Source organism: Thamnophis sirtalis, unplaced genomic scaffold (assembly GCF_051295495.1).
Source record: "Thamnophis sirtalis isolate CommonGarterSnake01/CBP01778 unplaced genomic scaffold, rThaSir2_p1.2 scaffold_9, whole genome shotgun sequence".
Classification (NCBI taxonomy): Eukaryota; Metazoa; Chordata; class Lepidosauria; order Squamata; family Natricidae; genus Thamnophis; species Thamnophis sirtalis.
The window spans coordinates 61,452,071-61,471,025 of NW_028261389.1; the positions used below are offsets into that span (position 1 = coordinate 61,452,071).

An 18,955-nucleotide genomic window follows, 5' to 3' on the forward strand; every position below is an offset into this window, starting at 1 on the left:
ATAAAGCTTCTGGAGCCTGGGGAAGGTGAAAAAGCACGCCAAAAATGGGGGGAAGCTCTGGTCTTGTGCGCATGTGTGCTGTGGTCATGCACATAGTATTATGGGTGTGACACCCACGCATGACCCTCCCCCTGCGCTCCCCCTGCTTTTGGCACATGGGCCAAAAAAGGTTCCTCATCACTACTGTAGGATTTCTTTTTCCATGAGCAATATATATTTTAATAAATTACACTCTCTTATTCCATAAGCTCCTTTCTATAATATAATCTTCTCAGAAATGAGTTTCACATCTTAGAGCTAACTTTTAGCATTATGGGTTTCCAACCAACTAGAATATCTTTCTCATCTGAGATTTAATATTTAGAAATAAAAATGTAAAATAGGTTTTAATGTTGCTACTTATATTTTCAAGGCATCTATACAAGCTACATGGGACTGATTCTATATCTAAGGATCTAAATATTTCACAAACAAGCTGCAGCAGTTTTTTTCCAACATGTTTTTCACCCATAATTTAGTTTGTGCATTATTGATCATTGATTATTACGAGGTGACATTAATTGTAATTATGTGTAAGGGATTTTATATTTTTATTTTTTGGTATTCTATCCCTTTCAGACTCCATTAGGGTGGTGGCAATCCATCAGTGAACTAAATATGTAAATAAAGGTTCAGTTATCGCTTAGAATTCTTTTGAGACTAAATTATATTTCTTTGTAAATAACAACATAAACCCATATATTAATGAGATGCCTTGTTAGCACTGAATAATATACTCTGACTATGATCAAGTTGCTTATCTTCTTTCTCATGATCCATTATTCATCATTTTCATTAATAATATAATTAAAAAGTGTACTACAGTGCAACACATAAAAATTATTCTTTTGCCTTAGAGGTGACTCTATTTCACTTTTTCACCTTTAGTGGAACATCTCTTCAATGTTCCATTTAGCTGAACATGAAATACACATAGGAATTAATCCCCTGATGTCACTAAAACTACTTTATTGAAGATAACATTATTAAATTCAAAAGTTCCCACTGATCTATATTGTTGCTTCCATCACGTAAAAGTTTTATTCACTGTTGAATTATAACAATGTATGAATTGGCCTGTTATTTCATAACTTTATTCTGGAATATTACCTCTTCAGAAATTCTTAAGGCACTTAGATTTTATATTTTATAAAGAAACTATTAAAAGCCCTTCTCTACTTTCTGTTTGAATGCTGAATAGAGACTATTGCTTTCATTTTTATTTTCCCTCTTTCTCTTATTTTTTTCTATATGCTTTTTTAAAATGTTATTTTTACTGTTTTAAATCACTATTTGTGTTGTATTATAAACCATGGATATCAGTAATTAGGTAACGTGAGACATAAATTTATTAAGCAAACAACAATTAATTACCTTGACAACAATAAGTCTATTGATTGAACAAAAGACAGGAAAAATGAGATCAGGAAAATCTAATTAATTCATGTCAACTCCCTGTAAACAATTAAGTGAATCCTAAAATCCAATTTTACTTGGTTTTAGAAAGAACTGTCTTAACAAATTAATCTTATGTCATTTTTAATCAGTACTTTTCTTGGTAGATATAGTAATGTTGATAGAAGAGGTTGGTAACCACCAGTAAGGAGATTTGAAAACTTATTCCTTTAACAATAAAAAGTTGGGCTAAATGTCCCCTTCCAACTCTAAGATTCTAGGAGTCTCTGAATAAGTCCAAAGAAGTTCTATGACCTTTGTAAGAGGCAGCTTGGGTTGAAAACTTTAATTAGAAAGTAAGAAAACAAGACAAGGAAATGGTTTTGATGCTTATGGTTTAAGGAAACAGAACAGAATTTTAAACTTGGCATGATTTCTCTGAGCTCAGAAGCAATGGATACCCAGAGCTATTTAAAATGGAAGTCAACATTCATCTTCTTGAAGACTCAGCAGAAAAAAAGAAAGCCACAGGTTAGATGAATCTGTCAACCCTAGGCTCATGCATATAACATGTTTAGCATTACACATGGATCAAATCACAAATCGGTCATTTTTTCTTCCAGAAATGATGGTCTATATTCCAGAAAGTAGAAAGAGATGGAGTTGTTAGCAACTCCTTAAGAGTAAGATTGAAAAAGGGACATAAAATTCAGGGTTTTTTATTATTATATTTAATAATGTTTGCTCCATGGTTGGAGCAGCAGCTTTAGCAGTATATATAGTCAATCAATCCTACAATTGCTTTATTATTTCCACAAGGTGGTGGCTATTCCATCTACATTGGCTGCTTTTCCTTAGCTGTCATGAAAGTGTCATACAACATTATACGGATGAAGCCACTGGCAGAATAACATTTTTTTTACAAGACAAAAGAGGTATTAAAAACAAATAGTTACACTTTGATTACCAAAACTAATGCAAAATGTAATTCCAATAGAGAATACTTCACTCAGAAGTAGAATTAGATGGTTATTAATCTGCTGCATTTTCCCCAGAAACAGTACTCAAGTATGTCCATTAAAAAGTTAAGATTTTATTTTTAATAAGCTAAAAAGAACAATTCCAGAACTGGCCAATTGTGAAAGGAGACAATTTCAATACAAATTTAAAAGTAGTAAAAAGCATAGATAGCTATTGCTGCATATGTTTATCCTATGATTGAGCAATATTTTTCTCAGGATCACTGCAATGGATTAGAAAATAATAGTAAAACAATAAACATCATACCTGCTAGAACGGAAAAGAGGTGTGGGAAAAAGAAGAACAATTTTCAAAAATACCAATTTGGGGCTGATTCAAATGTTCAGGTGAGCGTATGTCATTCTTTACTACCTTTAAATAAATCCCTTCATTTTGTAAAGTTGTAATTAGACTTGGAAAATATACCAGTGATGATAAATGTTTTTAAAACAAACCTTGAAGCACTTCAGATCTTCTTAGATATAAGTTGTTGTGGAAGATTTGTACAGCCACGTGAAAGTAAATATAAATCCCATCTGTAACCTTTGGGCAGCTCATTGATTTAATAGGTTTTTTTAGTAGGAAATGGATGGCACAATGCCATGGAGAAACTGCTACATATCCTTCCAGCACTGGAATCAGAACCAGGATGGGTTGCTGCTGGCATTACTGCCGGTTTTACACGCCAAAGTTTTGGTCCACCATAGGAGAACAGGTACAGGGGCATGGCAGGCCTGGATCTCTGCCAGTTCCAGTGACCCAGGCTGCCAAATTACTACCGGTTCAGCCGAACCGGTCCAAAGCGGTAGGAACCCACCTCTGATCAGAACCTAACAAGAAGAAATTTGATTGTTGAAAGCAAAAGGGGAAACAATAACTCACTAGGAGAGTTACTGTGTACTTCATGTTCAAAGTAGATAATTTTATCTGTATATAAACATGGAGCAAGCCCCACATACAGGCAATCCTCAATTTACAACTGTTCATTTGAACTGTTCATTACAACTGTTCAAAGTTACAATGGCACTGAAAAAAGTTATTTATAACCATTTTTCACACTTACAACCATTGTAGCATCCCCATGGTCACATTATCAAAATTCAGGTGTTTGGCAATTCGTTCATATTTATGATGGTTGCCATGTGCCAGGAACATGTGATCTTCTTTTGCATCCTTCTGACAAGCAAAGTCAACGGGGAAGCTAAATTCACTTAACAACTGGGTTGAAAGGAAAGATTGAAAAATGGAGCAAAATCCATTTAACAAATGTCTTACATTACATAAATTTTTGGCTCAAGTATGGTCGTAAGTCAAAGACAACTTGTATTCTCACTGACGATTTTACTTAGTAATGAAATATCTGCAAGCAAACAACCACACACAGCACAAAGGACTCCACAACTCATCAAAATAACGGAATCTTCCCCCATGACTGATAATATAAAGAGATAAGGTATCCATTTAAATGTTTGTATGTCTGAATACAAGAACACCAATTGCTGACCATAAGTTATTTCAGGTACAGTATTTGGTTTTGGTATATTTAATGTAAAACAAGAGTTCAGTTAATTTAAATAACTTTAATTACATTTAATATTGCTAGTAATCTATTGTGGTCAGGTTAGTAATTCTCATTCATATATAAGTAATAAACAATTCAAGTTTTTGATAATATCTATAGCAACCAAATGAAAATATTTTCTTTATATATTAACCTCAGGCACTTCTATTAGTCCCTATCCTAATGATTATAATATGAATTTGTCTACACAACCATTGGAAGGATAGGTGGATGGATGGATGGATGGATGGATAGATGGATGGATGGATGGATGGTTTTTTTGCCTTTGTGGAGACAGGATGGGCATGCATCCAGTCTGTGGGCCACCAGTTTGACACCCCTGGCATAGAGGAAGCCCCTGCAGTTTTTTTTTTCAGAAGTGGTTTGGCATTGCCTCCTTCCTAGGGCTTAGAGCCAAGGTGGCGCAGTGGTTAAATGCAGCACTGCAGGCTACTGCTAGATCAGCAGGTCAGCGGTTCAAATCTCACCGGCTCAGGGTTGACTCAGCCTTCCATCCTTCCGAGGTGGGTAAAATGAGGACCCAGATTGTTGGGGGCAATATGCTGACTCTCTGTAAACCGCTTAGAGAGGCCTGGAAGGCCTATGAAGCGGTATATAAGTCTACTGCTATTGCTATTGCTATTGCTTAGAGAAAGTGGCTAGCCCAGGGACACTCAGATACCTTTATGCCCAAAGCACGACTAGAACTTATAGTCTTCTGGTTTCTAGCCTAATTATGTCTTAACCAGTACAGCAAACTGGTTCTCTATATAGGAATATAACAATCTCAAAATCACAACAATATAAAGAAGGGGCCCAGACTAAATCTTAGAGTTGATGCAGTAAAATCAATTAAGTGATTCATGAATTAATACTCCTTCTCTAAATTCAGTTATGTTTGCATATAACTCACAATGATTTGAATGAAAACAAATATGAAATCAATAAAATAAAAATAAGCAATGCATTATTGCTATTATTGTATTTGTTATATAAAGTCTAACATTCCTTTTGTGGAAATTACAGAAAGGGAAATCAAAGAAAGATGAGATACTTTTACTACAGCAAATGTGCCTTTTGAACAAATGTTTGGAGGCTTGCCTGCTTGTTTGTTTGGCTTCAGGAAAAGCATCAGAAACACACAAACAGTTTCCATTTGGAAGCTAAATTGAAAGCGACCTTGTGCTTTTTAAAGGAAGGCTAGCAGCTGGGGTCACTAGAGTATAGTCTAATAGTGCTGCTCTGCCTATAGTTTGCAGGCATTCTGCAAAAAGAATATTATTATACAGATTATCCTGCTTTTCCTTTTGAAAAATGTATAAAACACAATCCAACAGCAGGACAACAATGAATTTTCAGGAGAGAGCAGGTGCTTTATTTCACCTTCCCCTTTTCCTCTTCATCCTAGGACCCATTAAACATTAAACTTTGACTTAGAAACTTTTATTGATCACACCAACGGAACACTAATTATATTTTCTCAGCATGGAGATGCCGACAGTACAATATTTCATAGAGTTTGACTTAGAAGTGAGAGAGGAAACTCAATAGTATGTATCATTTTTTTGCTTAATTGCTGAGGTCAAACATAATTCTTTGTAAAGAACAGTAACAATAACCGAGTTACTTAGACTTACTGTGAATAAGCAATACACAAATATATATATCATTTGCTCATGCCTATAATCCTCTCATTGAGTAAGCAAGTAAGACTAACTACATCAGGTGTGTCAAATTCGTATCGTGATGGCAGCATCTCATGACGTATCGGGACTTTTCCTCCCTTCGCTAAACCAGACGTGGGCATGGCCAGCACATGATGTATCCGACCCATGGCCCGGGAGTTTGACAGCCCTGAACTACATAGAACAAACTAGAAAAAGTTTGCTTAGTATAATTCCTGAATCTTCGAGTCATTACTATTAAACAGGTTGAGATTTTTAAGCCACCAGTAAACCAACTTTACCACCAACTGAATATCATTCCTTCCTAAATAGTTTGGAGTACTCATGCAAAGAATGGACTAAAACCAACATTTTATCCATAGTAACCTAGAATAAATCAAGCATGCTAACAATATAGCATGTGTAACAATGAAGTATCATAATAGAAATATTCAGAAAAAAATGATGCTTCTATCAACATTCTGTATCTATGGAGACATCATTAAGCTATTTTAAAGACAATTAAAACTAAAGAGTGCATGATCTCTGTCTGTCTCTTCTTTAATTAGTATATTATCTATCACAGTTATAGAAGCATTACATAATTTGTTTTTAGTGGAGCATTTTTCGATTTGTCTATTTGGCTTGACATAAATTTATGTTTAATATCTACCTTTTGCAGGCAAAACTTAACATCAGCTTAAAAAAGAAGGCAAGGTGCTCCTTCATTTTGTTCTTTTTTAGAAAGAAAAAGACAGAGAGAGAGACAGAGGCAGACAGAGAGAGACCAATATATGTTTCCATAAAGAGTTTCTTTGTGCACTTTGTGGCAAATGAAAAATCTAGCACAGATAAAAAATAATATGAACTTACCGTTGAAATTCACTGCCCGGATGTAACTAAGCAACTCTTTGCCATCAATTGTGCTCATTCGAGGACAGAGTCCAATGTACCCAGGGCAAAGTTCTTTATGCATGTTGTGTAATGCATATGCCATTGAATATACCGCATCAATGACAAACTGAACCTTTCCTTCTTGTTCATAAGAAGAATCTCTTGCAATTCGTTCCAATCCTGTGAAAAAGAAGAGAGACGAGGAATCATTTTACTAGCCGAGACACTGAGGCAAATCTATGTATTGAATATTCCGTGTTGTACAAGAAGGTTGTGAACTCAAAATTAATTGCACATTCCTGGCAGATTGAATACTTCGACACAGTTGATATTCACAATATATTTCAGCTGAGGAAATTAGAAGAAGTAGTAGCTGGGGAAAGTAGCAACTTATTTTGGAAACGAAAGGAAAGGAATCCTATGAGGCTACTAGGATTAAATACTTCTGGATGGACTCAACATTCAGTGTTGTGTAAAACAGTATTTTTTAAAAAGTTGGCAACTGTAACATGTTGTACTTGACACATCTTAAAGTTGCCAAGTTTGAACAACACTGGTGCAAACCAATATACAAATCTAAGCTAGAAAGTCTTTCTCAACATAAAATTTATAGAAAGTTCAATAATTAGAACTGTACACTAATCGGAAAAAAAAAGTTTTTATTCAAACATTAATTTGGGAAGAGAACATTAAATGAAGTAAATATTAGTTACATTAAATATAACTAAATAAAAATCTACACCACCCTTACACATGCACATGATTATAATATAATCAGGTCATTGGATGAAAAAAAATCCTTTCATTTTTAATCACAAACAAGTATCTGTTAGAAGATTACTGTATTTGCCATTAGTCTTCCAACCATTGTCTTATAAATTAGGTGTAGAAAGAGGAATTATTTTAAGAAACAGAATCTACTCAGAATACCGTTTCCAAACTCTTTGTTTTCAGCTAACTAATTCTTTCAGAATAGCTGGCTGACTATATTTAAACTGTTTTTATAGCATTTGAACAATTCAAATTTAATTTAAATGTGGAGACTACCTTTATATTCTCCCCATTTATTCCCGTGGTTGACAAACCACTTTGGAAGGAAAGTGTGTTTCCAGGTGGGGCCATTATTTGTATAAAAATAGTGTATTGTTCCTACTTCTAAGCCAGTATTGGCTGAGTGGGAAATTTGCAGAAGTCCACACATCTAAGAATATGTCTAAGAATTGCCCAATTTCACAACACTGTTTAAAATGAAAACTATTATAGATTTAAATTAAGGCCTAAATATAGCTCTTTTAAAGATGATCTTGATTGATCACATACAGGGGTGGAATTCTACCGGTTCGGACTGATTCGGGCAAACTGGTAGCTCCAACCATCATCTGGGAGCGAACCAGTTCACTCCAACGATGAAGTGAGCCCACCCATCTACCCCTGCACTTAACTATAACCTATATTTTCTCAGCTGAGTTGTGTGGCAGAACAGATTGCCATGCCTCAGCTGTTTTCCTCCCCAGCAGTAATGTGGAAATTATTTTTCTCAAAACTGTGCATGCACGATCACCAAACCAGTTATTAAATTGGTAGGATCCCACCACTGCTCACATAGTAAGATTTTTTGATAATTTGGCCACCTAGTACTATTCCATTTATGGTATTAGTTGCTGATATTCTCACACAAAAATCAAATTGGTCATACATAACAGATACAGATTAACATTAAGTATAATTATCAGAGGCCAGAAAAAGGCAATTTAGGAAGACAAATATTTGATATACTTAAGGAGAAGCCGTAAGTGTTTATCTCTGAATCATTCTAGCTAATCACATTCTTAATTAACTCTGAAGAGTAACTTCACTCTGAAGAGTGAAGAAGGCTTCAAGCTCTTCTTAGGGTTATCTGCTGAAAGGGCTAAGCTTAAATGAATTGAAAAAGACTTCCAGGACTGCTGGCTACTCTAAGAAGTCATGTGTTTTACAGTCACCAATCTTACTATTTACAGTATATTATTCAGCATACGATCAGGGCCTTAAAAGCAGATCTGAGAATAAAGGCATAAGCCAACAAATGAATAGCAGACCTGTGAAAGCACAAGTATATTTTTTCACTTCATTTGGCAGTTGCAACTCATTTATTTTTCAGATTGATGTTTGCCAGATAAATGACTGTCTCTGGACAGCCATCCTAGTCATATAAGTATTTCTGGGTCCAGATTAAGGGTTCAATGATATCAAAATGACAGCACAACTGGGTAATCAAGTTCTGCCCCCTTTTAACACATCTCATGCATGTAAAAGGGGCAGGGCTTTGATAACCCATTGAATTCAAACTAGCTAACTTCTCAAATTAAACAGGTAGAAAAGAGGAAATGAATCAGTGACATTATGGGCAGTTAAATTTCCAAAGTCCCTCCCCAGTTTTCTATACGCACTAAAATCTAGATATGACAAACACCCTAAATATTCCACACATTTTTGTACATGACACCTCCATTTTCAATTTCATCTTTAAATGGTTTTACTCAATAGATATAAAGTCATCCAGAAGAAAATCATGTTTGTTCTTTATCACTACAAAAAATATAGGGAATGTAATGTTCCACTCCAATATGTCCTCAGTAAACACTCCTCTTTTAGTCATAAACATGCATCTTGTAAATCTTAAAGATTCAACACATTTGTAACAGAAAATCAATCAGAGCTATTTCCCAATGTCATCAGTAAACTCTTCAAAGCAAAACAAAAATGAAGTTATTTGCATGGAAGTAGAAATGCAAGAGGGACAAGGGTTGTCAGAATGAGATCAGATCAGAGGTGGTATTCAGCTAGTTCTGACAGCTTCTGGAGAACCTGTAGTGGAAATTTTGAGTAGTTTGGAGAAACAGCAAATAGGCTGCTCCCAGTTGATCTTCTTTTGTTGCCCTGAACAGGAGAACGCAGCTGGAAAGCAGGTTAGTGGGGTAGGGAGGGAATGGGGATTTTGCAGTATACCCCACGTCCACAAAGCCACACCCACAAAGCCATGCTCACCGAACTGGTAGTAAACAATTTTGAATCCCACCACTGGATCAGATGTAGTTTTAGGTTATTTTGAATTAACCTTGACCCTGGATATAACATATAATATAATATAACCCTGGCTTTAATATATAATATTAAATCAGAGCCTAGCTTCTATAAGTTTTACCAATCCCCTTTTCAAGTTTTGCTGATGCTGTATTTTCTCCTGTTTAATTAAGTAACATACTGTATTTCTGTGTTATGTGCGTGTATACACTGGGAAGCAGATAATGTGACCAATAAATTATGCTAATGATCTTAGGATGTCTCAACAAGCAGGATAGTGTTATAAAAACCAAATAATACAGGAGCAAATTTCATGTCAAGAAAAATAGGCAAAATAAAGTGGGACAGTTCATACTGGAGATTTTAAATGAGAGGAAATCAGGCAACAAAATATATTTCAAATGCATCCATATGGAAGAGGCAGCTGGGGAGCACCTTGCAAGGTTACAGATTGTTCCACTATTAAATCCTTATTCCTAGCCAAGTGATACAGGCTGAAGTTAATACAAAAGAATTCCAGAAATCATATTTTTTTAATAGCAATAGCAGATTTTTATATACCGCTTCATAGGGCTTTCAGCCCTCTCTAAGCAGTTTACAGAGTCAGCATATTGCCCCCAACAACAATCCGGGTCCTCATTTTACCCACCTCGGAAGGATGGAAGGCTGAGTCAACCCTGAGCCGGTGAGATTTGAACCGCTGAACTGCTGATCTAGCAGTCAGCTGAAGTGGCCTGCAGTACTGCACTCTACCCACTGCGCCACCACGGCTCTTAATATTCTGAATGCTTTCTCACATTATTTAACTGAATCATCTCTACCACTTGATATATCTTCAAATCAAGTTCTCATGCCCCAAACTTGACTTTTGGCACAATTTAGGTTTTCTTTTTTACAATAAGAAACTGTCTTTACATTGTTTTATTTTTCTTGGGACATGGTTTTAATGTCCAAATCCAGTCTACAGACCTGGAATTTTCATATCATCTACTATCTAAAACTAGGTTTGACCGCTTTAAAGCTTTTTTTTTTTTTTCAAAATCAGCAAGTCATGATGGTGTTGCCACTTGCGATTCTTAAAAAAATCTTAAAATGTGTGTCTTTTTATTTAAGCATAAATGGCAATTTTATGAATGGTCAATATAGTTTATATGTAGTTTCTTTGACAAAAATGTGAAAGTTATTGGCCTTTACCTTATCCCATTTTATTGAGGTGATATTCCTCGGTGATTTCCATTAAATTATTAACCAGGTCTGACCCTGCTTAGATTGGAAAACACATTTTCTGGAAGCAAAATACCAAAAATAATACTTAATGTAACTGAAATTAAATTTCTTGACAAGCATTTATACAAACTGAACATTGTAGAAATATACAAAATCAGGATATGAATCTTTAATGATATCTAATTTAAGGAGAAATTATATTGTCTACTTCTCTAGGATTACTTTTCAGTCAAATTCAGAACTCATTCAAAGGTCTACTTCTTGGCTATAAAATTAATGAATACCTAACCTCTTTATTTACAGCATAATCTTTTACTTTTTGAATCCCTTGCAATCCCCATAAGCCATATTGCAATATTAATTATAAAACAAACATTAATTAACACAATATGTCCTTCTCTAATTATAGAATGATTGCAATAATGTGATTGGGCTTCCTCCCTCCTAAGAAAAACTGAAAGATTTAAGATTTCTTGAAGACACTGACTATCATTTCTCTTTCTAAATGTTTACAAGGAAAAAAAGAGCTGCTGAGAATATTGTCTATCTAGTTGTTTCAAGGACCTAAACTAGTATAATTTAACTAGATGACAGTGACACATCAACCTAATTGGTTGTAAAATTTAATTATAGCAGTACTTTTCAAAATAAATGTTATAAATAAACATAACTATAAAATGATGCATATTGTAAAAGCCATAAATACAAGTCAGCCCAGCTATAAAAAATGTATTTTATGTCAGTCTATTTATTAAATATATTTATGTCTTATGTCTTAATCTATTAAATATATTTGTGCTGAACTCAGGAAACCAAATTTTAACTTTCCTAATTTAAAGTAAGCCACTAGGTCCAGATACGCTACTGTAGTTCTTAGTCCACTTTTAGTTATATATCTTAGCAATAGAAATAACAATAGTAGTTAGACTTATATACCGCTTCATAGGGCTTTCAGCACTCTCTAAGCGGTTTACAGAGTCAGCATATCGCCCCCACAGTCTGGGTCCTCATTTTACCAGCTTGGAAGGATGGAAGGCTGAGTTAACCCTGAGCCAGTGAGATTTGAACCGCCGAACTGCAGATAACAGTCAGCTGAAGTGGCCTGCAGTACTGCACTCTAACCACTGCGCCACCTCGGCTCTTGCATTTTCTATACCCATTTTCAAGACACTTGGCTTGAGATAAAATTAGTGCCTTCAAAGATTATAAAGGAGTAAAAATTTAATTTATCAGTGGATTAAAGGGACTCCCTTACTGGAAACTGTCTGATACATTTAAATATATATCAGCTAACCTCAAAAGGGTTTTGAATGATTGGCTAGTCCAAAACCTTGGTAGGAAAAATATTTAAAGCTGAATCCTCATCTTCTTCATTTCTTTATTACTTTCTATTTTTTACTACCCTCTTTGCTAAATAGAGCATGAAAATCTTGTAAAATATCATGATTGTTAAATGAAGCTACATAATCCATTTGCAATCTCCTAAATATGAACAAATATATCCCAAGTGTCCCCATATCAATTTCCATTTCTAAGATACAAAGGACATTCCATCGAAATAAAAAGATAATTCTGTGACTGATGAACTTTAGTCTTTCCAGTTTTGTATCTTATAAATTTCCAGAGCTAACAATTCATAGCCATTTAATTCAACTGTTAATCTAGGGCTTTATATCACTTTAATTAATACTGGCCAAATTGAAGCTATTTGGATCATGGAACAACAGTTCATTACACACTAGTTATCATTCCTGTAGAAAAATCACATTTATTTAAAGTTAAAGCTACAAAATATCTGACAGTAATTATACTTTGAAGTAAAAAAAAAAAGGAATTGGGTTTTATAGCCATCAAGTGTTTGGCAAAATGTAAACTTTTGTGATGGTGAGAAATGTTGCCAATAGTAATTCCACTTTCTCTCAGGAGTTCTATTATAAAGGGATTATAATAGTATGAACAGTTTAAATAAAATGAGAGACCACCATTACTATTTTAAAGCTAGAGATGTTAAAATGTACAGACCTACAGAGAAATTAAATGCAAGCATCCGAATCTTAGCCTAAAATTGAAATGTACCTGTTTGAAAAAGGGATATAATAGGAGGACTAATGGATGTTTTATTAAGTGATGGATAAGAAGATAAAGGTGTGTGAAAGAAAATGTATCCTTTTAGAGGGAGCCTTATTCACACATTTTTTGCTGAAATCCAAGGACATAATTCTGTTTATGGTTGTCCTTCTTTTCTCACATCTTTTCTCAATTTTCTTTCTAAATAAAACCAATTAAGGTGAAAAATAGGAAGCAGCTGAACAATTTGGTTTTAGTCACAGCACCAAGCAGGACTTTCCTTTTGAAAGTACAAGAATCTAATGAATTCATGAATCATCTGGTATTGTTTTTAAAAGAAAGAAGTTCATGCAAACTTTTTGTCATTGTTCTTGGTCTGTAATTTATTCAGACATAACTCCCATTCTCACTTATGAACAATCAATTCCATGTGATTATCTCAATAGGATGACAGTGCAGTCCCATACATATCTACTGAAGTCAAGAATATACAAGAAACCTGCTATTACAAAAAATAACCATATTACCACCAGCCAAATTAGACAAGGATTTTAACTGTATGCCAAAATGTGTCCTTCTCTGTTTTTTTGACTCAAAAACCTAGCAAGTTAGTTTTGAAGAAAGTGATTTTTTTTCTTTTTTTAAAAAAACCGAAGTATTAAAGATAAAGGTTCTCTTTGCACATATGTGCTAAGCGTTCCTGACTCTAGAGAGCGGTGCTTATCTTCGTTACAAAGCTGAAGAGCCAGCATTGTCTGAAAATGTCTCCATGGCCATGTAGCTGGCAAGACTAAACAGCAAAGGCGCACGGAACACTGCTACCTTCCCACTAAAATGTTCCTATTTTTCTACTTGCATTTTTACATGCTTTCAAACTGCTAGATTGGCAGAAGCTGGGACAAGTAATGGGAGCTCACTCCATTATATGGCGCTAGGGATTTGAACTACCAAACTGTTGACAAGTTCAGTGTCTTAGCCATTGACCGGCTGCATCCCCCCTACCAAACAATTAGTCCTAGGTAAACAAAGTTCATAATGGGTAATGAATTAATAGAAATAATAAATTATATTTAGAAACAAAATTGCATTTCTCAAGAAAGACTACTGTGTTTTCCCGAAAATATGACCTGTCCTGAAACTAAAGCCTTGCCACATTTTTCGCATGGGCAAAAATATAAGCCCACCCCTGAAAATAAGCCCGATGGACAATCCTCCCCTCCAGCCAGGCAGAGCACCGCTGACCTAGCAGTATCTCGAAGGCACCAAGCTGCGGGAACGAGGTGGGGGCAAAGGCGCTCATGTTGCTTGGTGCTTTTGGGGTACTGCTAGGTCAGTCAGCGGTGCTGTGCCCAGATGAAGAGGGGGATTGCCAGGCAGCTGCTCTCTTGCAAGCGGGTTCCCGAAGAGCCAGGTACAGCCTCAGGGTCGAATAGCTGTGTTACACTGTCGCAACCTCTTACCTTTCCAGGTCTGTTGCACTCCTCACCCTCTCGCCCATTGAATCCCCTTGTAAAAAAAACCTCATGAGTTCAACATGAGGGATGGCGGGGGAGAAAACCAGGCAGGCTGCCTTTACCATTGCGGCAAGGTGGGCGGTATTGGGCCGCGAGGGGTGCCTCTTACCTTTCCAGGTCCGTTGCGTTCCTTGCCCTTTCGCCCATTGAATCCCATTGTAAAAAAAAAACTAATAAGTTCAACTCGTGAAGTTTTTTTTTACAAGGGGATTCAATGGGCGAAAGGGCGAGGAATGCAATGGACCTGGAAAGGTAAGAGGCGTGCCTCGCTTCCCCCCCCACCTGCCACCCCTCCCTAAAGGGATGGTGGGAAAGGGAACCAATGCCTTTACCATTGGGGTGGGCGGTGTTTTTTTGCGTGAGAAGGAACAGGCAGGAGGGGATGATCGCATTGCTGGCCTGCTGCTGTTTTTGTGGCAGGCTCTTTTTGCGTGGGAGGGAAAGGCGGGAGATGGAAGCACTTTGCTTCGCCTGACACTGTTTTTGCAGTGAGCCCTCTTTTTGCCCTGCAAGCTGTACTGGTAGGTGGTACAGTGGTAATAGCGGGGACCAGTTGCACATGCACTTACATAGTTGGGGGTGGGCTTATTTTGAGGGGAGGGCTTATTATTGTGAATGCTCTGAAAAGCCCGATTGGGCTTATTAGCAGGGCATGTCTTATTTTCAGGGAAACACAGTAGTAAAGAGTTAAATGATTCAAAAACTTCCTACCGAGTCAAGTACATCTTTTAAAGTAGCCCTCTGGTGTCCTCTAATGCAGTGTTTCTTAACCTTGACAACTTTAAGATGTATGGATTTAAACTCTCTTAATTCCCCAGTCAGCACAGGGAACTGTTGCTTGGGGAATTCTGGGAGCTGAAGTCCACATATATTAAAGTTGCTTGCTCTAATGCCTAATCTTCCAAATCTTTTTATCAGTTCAGAATATAAATAGAGGTTTTCCTCTGGAAGAGGAAGCTTTCAATGAATATCAAAATCTTAAATCTTATTTACAGATTAACACAGTGGGAAGGGACCTTGTAGGTTTAGTTCAACCTCCCACCCAAGCAGACCTTACACCAATTCTGGCAGAAGAGGCTCTTCTTTAAAGCTTCCAGTGATGAAGCTCCCACAGCTTCTGAAAGCAAGTTGTTCCGTTAGTTGATTGCGCTCACTGTCAGAAAATTTCTCCTTATTTCCAAGTTGAATCTCTCCTTGTTCAGTTTCCATCCATTATTCCTTTGCTGACCTTCAAGTGCTTTGGAAAATAGCTTGACCCCCTCCTCACTGTGGCAGCCCCTCAAATATTGGAACCCTTCTATCATGTCTCCCTTGGTCCTTCTCTTCACTAGACTAGCCATGCCCAGTTTCAGTAACCATTCTTCATATGTTTTAGCCTTCCGAACCCTAATCATCTTGGTTGCTCTTCTCTGCACTATTTATAGAGTTTCAACATCTTTTTTTTTATAGTGCAGTGACCAAAACTGGATGCAGTATTCTAGGTGTGGTCTTACTAAGGCTTTATAGAGTGGTATTAGTACTTGGTCTTGATTGAAATCAAGTCCATCTGAGCCCTGTATAGCAAATGTTTTCAATAATATTAAAGGTATTCCTTGAGAAGTATATTTTCAAAATGAAGAGCTGCCTTTTACAATTGACTGGTGGTAATTTTGCTGATCGTGTTATGTGGTACTCAAAATTTTATTGTACCCAAACAGCCTATTACTATTGGTACTATTTTTATTTTCTTTTGCTACAGCATTCTCTTTCTATTTGAAAATCTTTGCCTTTTGTGGTTTTCTCCCATTCTCTTCTATTTTGCTGTCTTCAATACTGCAACATTCATGGATTTTTTTTTCTTTCTTATCAACATTTGTTAAGTCTGGGGCATTTTGTGGAAGGCTTGTCTATTTGAATTCTGAAGTCCTAGAACACTTTAGCTTCTTAATTTTTTTTATTATTTTGTCTAATTTACAATGCCATTAGTTCTCACAAATCAACTTTTCCAGTTCTCTATTAAAATAAAATAATTAGCCATAGATTTCACTGGGAATGAATTAGTTCCATGTGATATTTTAGGAATCAAAGAAAATAATTTGCCTATTATCACTGTCATAAGTAACATTTTTCCATTAGCACAATTCCTCCATAGTTGGGCAGTTATATACAAGTACAGTATGTGTGTATATGGGTATATAGGTTTGTGTATGAAAGAGAGAGACAGAGGGACTCTGAGCCACTTAAACAAAAAGAGATGTTTTAGGGCACAGGTGCCAAATTCACATTTTCATCATGTGACGTTTCAGGATGTTTTTTTTTCCTTTCGTAGAGCTGAGCTGGGCATGGCCTATGCATGACCAGTTTGACACCCCTGCTTTAAGGCTTTAAAACAGTGTTTCTCAACCTTGGCAACTTGAAGATGTCTGGACTTCTCTGGCTGAGGAATTCTGGGAGTTGAAGTCCAGACATCTTCAAGTTGCTAAGGTTGAGAAACACTGCTTTAAAATATTTGAGTTTAAAAATGAGTGTGAAGGCAGAGTTGAGGAGGGAAGGGGGACAGAGCCCTTGTAGAAAGTTGTTTATAATAGTTCCATGTACTAGATAACAGATTAAGTATTTCTAACTTTTCTACTCAAAACTAAAAGCAAATTCAAAAGGCAGTTGTTGTTTTTTTACCTTGATACACAGATCAATTTCTTATATACAATAGCATGCATAAAATGTACTATCAGACTCGCCCCCCCAGTATATTCTATTTTTAGCATTTCTGGTACTCAGTTATAATAACTCTACTAGATATCTGACCATATTTTTAACGTTATTATTTTTGGATCTTAATTAAATCATTTTCCCAATGCACCAGATTGAATGTGAAGATTTCTGGAATGTTGTTTAAGAAACATAATGTGATTATGCTAATAGAGGAAGGTATGAGTCTGTTTTTAGTTTAGTGTACCAGTTGTTTGATTAATTCATCCAATCATCATAAAGATCAGTGCATAAAATAACGATTGCTTGTCTGATGAAACATGCTCAAACTGCTGTATTTCAGATAATGAGCTTCATGGCATAAATTGAAATCCAACTTTAGAAATAATGACTCAGAGTTGCAATGAAATGCACACAGGTGCACGGAGGCATAGGTAGTTGCACAAATTGACACCAACTCTAATACAGAGGAAACAGGAGTCATAACAGCCAGTGTTAAAGATATTTAAATAGTTTTTGCAAATAATTATTCAGGATTTTGATGAGATGGCCCCTTTACTTCACTGTGCACATACAACTCAGATGTAAAATTGTGCCAAGGACTGAGAGTAAAATGGCAGGATCACAAGAAGGTGCTTCAACTCATGCAAACTCTTTGTACTTTGCTATAATGTATGTGATACCAGATATATACTCAATCTGAATAAGGGCCAAGAATTGTAGTTAGAGAAATAAATAAATACACACTTGGAGAGCTAAGCAGCTCTCCAAGCTAGACCAGACTTGGAAATCAAAGCCATAAAATCCTTCTTTTATAATAAAGTGCTTTGGAAATCAGAATTTGCTTTCTCTCTCCCTCCCTTTATTTTGAGAGAACTAGGAAGAGTTTTCTCTGAGATGTTTACTTGGGTTACAGATCTAGCCTGGGCTCAGGTTTCATTTATCTAACCACTGTCTTTTTTGCACTTCCTGTTCCACATACTTTTTCTTCCCAGGACAAAAAACAAGAAATATTTTTATACAATTCAATAGCTACCACCTTATTTATTATTAAATTCAGCTTACCCATCTCTCATTGATCATGACATCAAATACAAAATAGAAAACTACATAATAACTAATAGCACACCAACAATTACAAGATTGTGAAGGCATTTTTGGCTTTGGTACCATTGACCAGAAGTCCCCCAAACAGCTCAACCACTTCATTATATAAAAATGAGCTTTCCCAAACAGAAGGAAATTTCAAAAGATTACCATCTCATTAGTGTTCAGTATGAAATGAAAAAGCAAAACTATATACACTACTTTGTCATGTCCGAAGCAACTACTTTCAGACAATAAACTTTCAGAATATCCAACAATTATTTTAAGGGAGCATCCAAATTTTTCCAGAATTATTCCTTCACAAATAGGAAGAATGCTATATATAATTGCTATATAAAATTCTATATATAATTGCTATAGTTCAAGTTTCTATTTAAGATCATATCATCTTTTGTTTAGAAATGAGTGTATTATCCCATTGAAATGTAAAGTCAAAATAAATTTTCCCTATGATTTTGTAGCTTGGTTTACAGGAGTTGCATGGAAAGAAAATGAGAAAGGCTGTATGCAATCCAAGGAAACTCTGGATGTAATGTATATAAGAAAGAAGCCCAATTTAATAAAGCTCATCTGCATGATGATCTCACTGACTAGCTAAGGAAGCCTTTTTTTAAAAAATAAAATCAAATTCCCTTTCTTTCATTTGGAGGTTTGCTCTCTGCTTTTTTGTATCAAGTCACACCAGTGGTAGGTTCCTACTAGTTCAGCTTGGGTCA

General features: G+C 35.8%; 1 protein-coding gene across 3 annotated transcripts in view; it reads right to left on the reverse strand.

Moving 5' to 3' along the window:
* The window catches only part of GRM8 (glutamate metabotropic receptor 8), a 523,312-nt gene that overhangs the window by 170,899 nt on the left and 333,458 nt on the right, over window positions 1-18,955 (reverse strand). For all 3 annotated transcript variants that reach the window (XM_087723690.1, XM_087723687.1, XM_087723689.1), the window contains exon 7: window positions 6,553-6,753. In XM_087723690.1, the coding sequence (XP_087579816.1) occupies window positions 6,553-6,753 (201 nt within the window). The remainder of the gene's footprint in view (window positions 1-6,552; window positions 6,754-18,955) is intronic.